The following is a 9,604-nucleotide window of genomic DNA, read 5'->3' as shown; positions in this document are numbered from 1 at the left end:
CACACTTAGAGTTGGCAGAATAGATTAATGGGAATGAAATTCAATTATTAATAATATATTAGATATTATTAATAATTAGAAATAATATTTTATTTATGAAATAAAAATAATTAACCATGGTAAATTGATTATGGAAACATGATAGAAATAAAATTTTATTTATGAAATAAAATAATTAACCATGGTAAATTGATTATGGAAACATGATATATCAAATTAATTATGAATATAATGATTTGAAATAGATTTTATTTAGGAAATAAAACGTTTATCATGAATATTATTTGAAAAACGAAGGAATGCCAAAAGATGGTCTTTGGGTTTTCTTTTGCCTTGACTCTCTAATTTAACAACTTAAAATAGGGATCTAGGAGAGAGAGAGAGAAGAAGTGATTGAAAAACTCATTTTCCCATAAGCAATTAGATTGCTTCTATTGTTTTTTTTCCTAGCAGTCGAAGTCAATTGAATCTTGACGAGCTCGTGTGGACCAACTAGAGGAGGAACACGTGGGCTCTCATCCTTTATACTACAAAATATACCGAATTCACGCATCAAAGATATCACACTTTTAATATTCAATTTTCTCTTTCCTCTTTCCACTCTCTTCCCTATGAGACAGCAAATGGAACATTATCTTTAGGAATGGTAACGAATTCGGATCTGTTGTTCCAAGATAATGTCAAACTTCTTGTCTCATAAGAGAGAGAAGATAATAAAGGGAGAAAAGAGAAAATTGAATATTAAAATAAAATGTCATATATATATAATTTTTTAAGATTTAGGATTTATGGTTTAGAGTTTATGATTTATGATTTATTTTATATATATAATTTTTTTATTTGTCTAATTTATCAAAATTATGTTGTTTTGATAAATGAGACAGTAAGAGACAGCTTCACTTGGGAAAGCAGATCCTCACCCCATTTGCTAGGGTGAGGATCTGTTGTCCCAAATGAGGTTGTTCTGTCTCATTTATCAAAACAATATAATTTTGATAAATTAGACAAATAAAAAATTATATATATAAAATAAACCCTAAATCATAAACACTAAACCCTAAATTATAAACATAAACCTTAAATCCTAAATCATAAACCCTAAAAAATTATATATATGACATATTATTTTAATATTTAATTTTCTCTTTACACTCTCCACTTTTTTCTCTCTCATATGACATAGCAAATGAGACATTATCTTGGGACAACAGATCCAAATTCCATTTGCTGACGTAGGCTACAATATTTTACTCCCCTATCATTACTCATTATAAAAATAATTAATTTGAGTTTAAATTTAAATAATTTTTTATATTTTAAATAATCAAATTAAAATCATTAAAAATATTATATTTAAATTAATTAATTTAAAATATAATCTCCAATTGATTTTTTTTAAATTAATAAAAGGTATACGTTTAATTCGAAATTTGGTGATACTTAGAAAAGGATTTTCGGGCTTCATCATTGGTACCCGTTATAAATCAGTCTCTACTTTATAAAATCTTGAAATTTGAAAATTGGTAGTATAACATTTTATTTTAACAAATTATTCATCTGGTCTTAGATATGCACATGTTTTTTGTGTATTAAAAATTGTAACAACAATATTTAAATGTTGGTACCTGTTGCTGATGGTGATGACTATGGAGGAATATATGTAAATAATATCAGTTTAAACCACATTAATGTTTAAAAATAAATCTCAAACGAGTCTTTATCAAAATATTTTTGTATGGAAAATATTCCAAAAAATATTTTGAAATCATTTTCTATTTTTTTGGATTTTTAGAAAATGGTTTGAACTTTAAAGTCCCAAAATTACAAAAATAATTTTGAAATTAAAAATGCAATTAATAGGACCCTAGGACCGGTATCCTCTGTCCTGGGTGCATTTTTATCGGTCGAGGTCTAAGACCCTCGGTCCTAAGTTGGAGATCCTTAGTCGGGGTTCGGAGATCCACAGTTGAGGTGCGGAAACCACTAATCTTGGCCTCTTGAATTATCTTGGGGCTAACTTCATCAGTCTTAGATTCAGGAATTCTCGGTCGGGTGCGAGACTCCTCGGTCATAAGTTAGAATTCTCGGTTGAATGTCAAAATCCTCGGTCGGACGTCTCGATCCTAGCTGAAATTCATCGGTCGGATCTCTCAGTCCTAGCTAGAATTTCTCGGTTGGACCTCTCAGTCATGACTGAAATTCCTCGGTCGGACCTATCGGTCCTCAAGAACTTCAAAACTACATGTTTTGCAGTTTTGATTAAGGATTGGATTCTTCAATCCAAAGGCCTAGTAACTTCACAAAACTCCCAAGAACATTGTGAACATCATCTCAAGGTTTGATTCAACCTAGATGATGTTTGATTTCATTAAAATAGTTTGGAGACCAAAATCGTTTTTTTGGTTTTTTAATTGTAATGAAATGTAAGGAGCTTGACAATAATTTCTTATACTCTTTATGATTGATTATTACCAAAAGATGAACATTGCATGTTCGTTTGGACCAATTCAAAAACTTAAATTTTTTATTTATTTTGAAAATTTTGATTTCGATCAAACATGATTGGGATGGATCAAATAGGTTCCCAATGTCACTAGAAACATGTTGGTAACCATTATGGACTGTTGTTCTACAGAAAACCCGATTTTTTATTTTTCAAAATTCAAATTTGGGGATTTCTATTTTAGATCGATTGATCTGTTTTAGCTTCAACAGAAAGCTTGCAAATGATCCAAGGATCGTTTTCCAATATAAAAATTAACAATCAGGCAGTATATAAACTTATGAAACTGAAATATAAAAATTTCAATTTCTAACAGAAAGATTGAATTAGAGGGTGATTAGAAGTTTACTAAGGATTGGAGAATACTACTTAGACCTTAAGGAAACTTTTGGGATGTCTGGATCCGAGCTTTAAGCCTTGATATGAAAATTTCAAAAAATTAAAAGCTTAAAGCTTTAGTGTCGAATTTTCTGAAAATTCGGATTGAGGGCTTGAGAGTTGATCTCTTGCCTTCGGATTCATTAAGGGAGGCTCTAGAGTCCGTTCAGGAAGAAAGTTGATTATATTTAGTCAAAAGTCATTGATGGCTTTTTGGTTGTTCTTGATCCAACTTGCCTGATCAGACCATGATGAGGCCTATGATATATCATAGGCGAAATGATCACTGTGGTAGGGTGATCATTTCAGATTTCGAATCAGTCGATATGGTGGACCATCGGTGAAGCTCCATCTTTGACAAATCAAAGATGGGATTCATCCTTATCGTGTTCGTCATCGCGAGGAAGAAGACAAACCAGACTTTAAACGACGTCGTTTTTGGGTGTAAAATCGAACGTAGGATGCTCCATTAGCGTTCCGTCCACGGTTGGGCATTCCGTCGTGTTTCAGCTAATGCAATGGAGCGCGCATTTACTATCATGTGTTTCACGGAAGCGCGCTCCTTTCGTTGCAAAGGGCGACGTGGGGGACTCTTGGACGTCGTATGAGAATCCAACATCTATTCCAGCTGCAGTCATTCTCCCAAATTTTGGCTACACCCGATTATAAATTTACAAGTTTATTTTAACATTAATGATCTATTTGAAATTAATTTTTCTTTTACCCTTTTGACTTTATTTTAAAGTATTTTAAATTATACTAAATATTTAAAATAAATATGACATTTATTTTGTCAATTTTTTTTTATATATTTTTGGGTTTAATAAATAATTTATTTAGGATAAAATGGATACAACATTTATCCAAAATTATTTATTTTAAACCCTTTTGATTTTTTTAAAATTAATTTGAGACAAAATGGATACACCATTTATCCCAAATTATTTTTTTTTGCCATTATCTTTAATTAATTTAGGGTTTATTTATTATATTAATTAATTCAATAGTTTGATTAGGTTATGACTTTATTTTTAATTATTTTTATTTTACTTATTAAAAAATAATCAAAATAATTATTTTAAAATTTATAAATTAAATGGGTAGATTTTTAGTTCTTACAACTTTAAATTATCTTTCTAAATATTATAAAGTTTAAATATACAGTGATAGAATATTGAATTAACTAAATATAAATATATAAAGTTTAAGTACTTAATATTGATAGTATCTAAAAGCATACCTTACTATTGTTATATTCTTTTAATAAATTTAATATATTAAACTATATAATTAAATAAATATAATTGGATAAATTAAATAATAAATAATTAAAAGAAAATACTAATATATATATATTGGGATATTTCATTTTTTGCTCTGAAAAATTATCTCTATTATGACAATAAAAAAAAAAAAAAAATTATGTGGACATGACTTCAACCTAAGTTGTGCAGAAAAAGTCTAAAGTCAATCCCGAAGGAACCATACATGATCATTTTTCATCCTCCGGCTCTCGAGCAAGAATTATAAGAACACGTACTTCACAGCATTTATCAAATTCAGAGTGAATTAAGTAGAAAAAAAAAATTCAGAGTGAATTAAGTAGAAAAAAAAAATTCAGAGGGAATTAAGTAGAAAAAAAAAGAAAAAAAAAATTGGTTTAGATATACGTACTTGTACAACTATCTCATACGTAGAAACTAATAAAATTTCGTATAAACTAATAAAATTTCGTTTAATGTATGCCGCTTGGAACCTTCAGGTACTATGTACTATCTCATTTAGTCTCGGTCAATAAACAAAGTTAATTTTTTTTTTTAAATTATTTATGTATTTATTAATTAATTATTCATTTTTCCCTCTCTTTTCTTCTTTTATTAATTAATTAATCAATTTATCTTTTATTTTTTATTAATTAATTAATTAATTTATCTCTTTTTATTTATTTTTTTATAATTTTTTTATAACTTATTTTCTTTAATATAAACAAAAATGAAATTAAGAGTCTTTCTATTTATTTTTTTTATTCAGGTTTATAATAATAGTTAACAAAATCGTTGATTTACTATTTTTATTTTTATTTTTATAAAATACTAACATATGAAGGGATAAAAATGAAGAAAAATAGATAAATGAAGAGAAATTAATTAACTAATTAATAGAAAAAATAGAGAGAAATTAATTAATTAATTAATTAATTAATAAAAAAAAATTAAATAGAGATAAAAAATGAATATTTAATTAATAAATATATAAATTTTAAAAAAAATTAACTCTTGATAAGCCAATTTTTTTTTAGTATATACATTTAAACGAACTTTTATTAGTTCATACGTCTAAGTTCTAACTTCTAAATGATCTAATTGTACAAGTACACACGTCTAAATAAGTTTTTTCCATAAAAAAATTGTAATTGACTAGTTGGAAATAACCTCTAATCCAAGACATTGTTCGGGGTTTTTTAAAAGAGAAAAATAATAATTGGTGATAATTTTAAGGAAGTGATGATTATTTTTGATAAAAATACTTAAAAGTATATATATATATATATATATATATATATATATATATATATATATATATATATATATATATATATATATATAATAGAACGAAACTCACTTATTTAATTTTCTAATCTGTAGTTGGGCAAAAAAAAATAACTTTAATCAATTGAATTTTATAACTATTAAAAATAAAATTTATTCCACTCTTTTACACTGTATTTTCTATTACTTAAATAAATAAAATGGAGTAACAAAAAATAAGATTGAAAATAAGATTATTGAGAGTGATAATGATTGTTATTTTTTAGTGAATTAAAAAGTTCATTTCCTATTAACAGTGACATGGTCGAATTGGGGTCAATCTATTAGACAGTCTACTCACTTAAAAATAAGAACTTTTTATTGCATCCTTCTTTTTTTTAATTATTTTCAAAACTAATCTTATAACATGAATAATCTTATAATTAAGAGGAAGGACTAGGTTAGTTGTAAAGAGAAAAATATATAAAATGGAATATATTTCCTTATATTTTATTAAATTTAAAAAAGAAATAATTTATTAAATTTAAATGAACAAATTGATTTTTTGTTATTATTTTTTAGAGTAGGATGTTTAATTGCTTTTTTAAAATAAGTTAGACATTTTAACTTTTAACATATTTCAACTTAACTTTATAAAAAATAAATAATTATTAATATGTATTATGAAATAAACTTATATTAAATTAAATAATGTTTATTTTATCAAACACCTCTTAACAAAATTTCCATTTATTCAGTTGCTATTTATTCCTAAAATAAATCATATAAATTTCATTACCTCTATATGTTAATTTATTGGATAAATAAAAAAGGTCAATAAAATTACAATTAGAAACAGTAAGCTAAGGCTTCAATATGTTTTGTCATTTTTTTAAAGTTATTATAGTCTCAAAATTTTATTTCAAACAATTGTTATAATTTGAGATAGGTGGGCTTTAAAAAACTTAGAGTGACTTAAAAAATAAAGAGAAATTAGAGATAAAATCAGTGGATTAAAGTAAAATAATTAGTGAATTAAATTGATTTTTTAAAATTAAATGATAATGTTACATTTTTATTGTAAAAACAAAAATTAAATTTGTTTTTTTGGGATAAGTTTATATATATATATATATATATATATATATATATATATATATATATATATATATATATATATATATATATATATACACGGATCAGCCCTCGTTGCGTCAATAATATCATTTTACAAAAAGGTGACACTTAAGCTTATGACATTACAAAATAACCCAATAATGAATTAATCAATTAAAAATACAAATAACCAACATCAAACAAGTTCTAATGGTTTGTTCAATGCAAATTGAAATTAAGTTGAAGCATCTTCTTATAAATTGGATGAGAATTATTTCTTAAACATTGAAATTTTTCTTTATAAAATTGCATTGATAGGTGAGGAGATATGAATAAAAACATTTATTTTTGTAAGAGAGCAAAAAAAAAAAAATATGGCATAGAAAACTAGTTGTTTTCTTCATTGATACATACATTTTTGTGGTGAAGTTTGTAGAGTTCTTCCACAACTCCATCAATTGCATCTTCTCCTTCAATTTTCATTCTCCCTTTCATTTCCACAGCTTTATCCCTTATGTTCTTCCCATTCTCCCCTAAAATCACATCCCTTATCAATTTTGCTATCTCTTCTCCACTAAACTTCCCATTCTCATCTCTCTCAACTTCCACTCCCACACCAACCTCGTTCACAAGCCTCGCATTCAAAGGTTGGTCCAACTGCATCGGTATAGCCACAATTGGAACTCCAAACGCCATAGCCTCGGTAGTAGATCCCCACCCACAATGGCTTACAAATCCTCCAATACTCGGGTGGGCTAAAATCCTAGATTGCGATACCCATTTATCAATCACCAATCTTCTATCTGACTCTGTATTTACCCTTTCAAGAAAGCCAATGGGTAATGCTTCTTCAATGGAGATCTTCTCCCCAAACGGAAATCTAAGTACCCAAATGAAGTTCACCATACTTAACTCCAACCCTTTAGCTATTTCCTCTATTTCTTCTCTAGAGAGAAAGTTCTCCGTCCCAAACGAAACGAACACAGTCGAGGATATCTGTTTCCTGTTTAACCACTCCATGATTTCACTTTCGATATCATCGTCTTCTTCTGGATCTTTAATCAACGGACCTTGCAGGAAAATAATTGATAGTTGTAACATCTTTAACGAATAATACAAGAACTCTTTTTATAATTAATTGCACATACCTGTTGGAACAATCTTTACTCCAAACAGCTCTGAACCATACTCAATATATTTCCTCTCTACCTCTTCAAAGCTACTCTTCATGAACATTATTCCACACGGTCTACCCATGACCGAATTACTGCTACTAACATTTTTATGCTGCTTAAACATTTCTAGAAATTTCCTGTTCCAATAAATTCCAGGAAGATTCAAGGCGGGATAAGGGAAATCTTCAGTGGGTTTCTTCAATCTATGGATGACATGAGAAAAAAAGATTGGGCTCCCAGTAATGAACTGAACGGAGGGTATATTAAGTGCGGCGGCGAGGGTTGAAGACCATTGTTGGTTGAAGTCGTAGATTAGTATGTCTGGTTTTAGGGTTTTGATGAGATTTGAGAAAGTTGGGCTGGCCATGGCCACTGCGGTTATGAGAGAGTTGTGTAGGTGAAGTGGAAGGCGGTTTGTTGTGTGGAAATGCGGAGGTAGGTCTGGTTGAGATGGGATTTCGAATTCGATGAGTTCGATTGAATAGTTATGAACGAGGTTTTTGTTGATGGAGGTTAGATTGATTGGGGTTGAACAAAGATAGATTTTGAAGCTTCTTTTGGAGAGTCTTTTGGCTAGTTCCAAGTATGGAGATATATGACCATGAGCTAGCCATGGTAGCATTACAACACTTAAGTTTTGTTTTTTCTCCATCTCTTCCTCCTCATTTTCCTTTGCAACATAGTCTATATATAATAGAGCATTCTCAAAAGATCAATTTTTTTTCTTTAAACATGAGCCACATACATTGATCTCATTGCAATTAGGATATTTAATATTTTTAATCATACATTTTATTCATAACAAATTTAATCAAATTTTCATTTTTTTCCAATTAAATTAAATTATTGAGTTTAAAAACTATCTCATTGTATTAAATAAAGAGAAACAATTACACAATATTTTCTTTTCTTTATGTAAAAAAAAGTTATTAAAAAATTGAAAAATCACTTCTTTAGTCTTTTCTAATTATTTTTATAATATATGACAGGCTCTCGTTTATCTATTCATCTCAAATTTGAGTTGATATTATATTTTGTTTGATTCGGCATCCTATTTAGTTGAATCGGATTTTTTAAGTTTGAATAATACTCTCAACTGTTGGTGAATCGTTTGTTGCTCATACACCTTTTAATAGTGTTGATAATAATTTCTTGAGTCAATGTCCGTCTTCTTCCTAGTAACAAATGAGACTTAATTATCTGATTTAATTTTTTTTAATAATTAGTTATTGAAACTAATCTTTTATATGAAGTCCTCCTATATGTATTATCTCATTATTTATAGGAGTTTTTAAAAAATTTGGCTATATATATAAAGATGGTAATTATTATTTATTTGACAAATCTTTTTTGGGTTATTTATCAATCCTTAGGGATAATTTAACTACTGTTACTATTTGGTAAAAACTCTTTCAATATGGTTTCATTGGTTCGCTGCCTATTATATAATTCAACACTTATCGTTTACAATTTAATTTAGTTCATCTTTTGAGTGGCCCTCAACAAATAATGTGAACGTTAAATATTTTTTTTATTAAAAATATTAATTTAGTAAATTGTTCATATAAAAAGAAAAGTTAAAATTGACAATTTATGGTTGCTTTTTACAATTTGGAGTGGAGCCACGTTCATTTATGTTCAATCAAGATACTTTCAAAATATATAATAATAATAATAATAATGCTTAAATTCAAAGTAACTGAATCTGAATTGCTAAGTCAAGAGTTGTCATTAATTTGGATATATATAAGAATAAATAAATACTTGTGTCGGTACGTTAATCTGTACATAAACTTAAAATGAATTAAAAATTAAATTAAAAATATTATATATATATAAAATAAACTTTAAAGTGAAAAAGAGTTTAATTAATTATAAAAGAAATTGACACATTTTTTATTTTA

General features: G+C 27.2%; 1 protein-coding gene across 1 annotated transcript; it reads right to left on the bottom strand.

Moving 5' to 3' along the window:
• Positions 1–6,746: 6,746 nt before the first annotated feature.
• Positions 6,747–8,373, bottom strand: LOC124922084 (beta-D-glucosyl crocetin beta-1,6-glucosyltransferase-like). The gene is made up of 2 exons (XM_047462809.1): positions 7,674–8,373; positions 6,747–7,595 (listed from the first exon to the last, which is right to left on the bottom strand). The coding sequence occupies exons 1-2, from the start codon at positions 8,350–8,352 to the stop codon at positions 6,913–6,915; spliced, it is 1,362 nt and encodes a 453-aa protein (XP_047318765.1). The 5' UTR covers positions 8,353–8,373; the 3' UTR covers positions 6,747–6,912.
• Between the last annotated feature and the right edge of the window lie 1,231 nt (positions 8,374–9,604).

Source organism: Impatiens glandulifera, chromosome 1, assembly GCF_907164915.1.
Source record: "Impatiens glandulifera chromosome 1, dImpGla2.1, whole genome shotgun sequence".
NCBI classification, from domain to species: Eukaryota; Viridiplantae; Streptophyta; class Magnoliopsida; order Ericales; family Balsaminaceae; genus Impatiens; species Impatiens glandulifera.
Note: the sequence above shows the minus strand (reverse complement) of the source record. Positions and strands in the feature narration are given on the sequence as shown.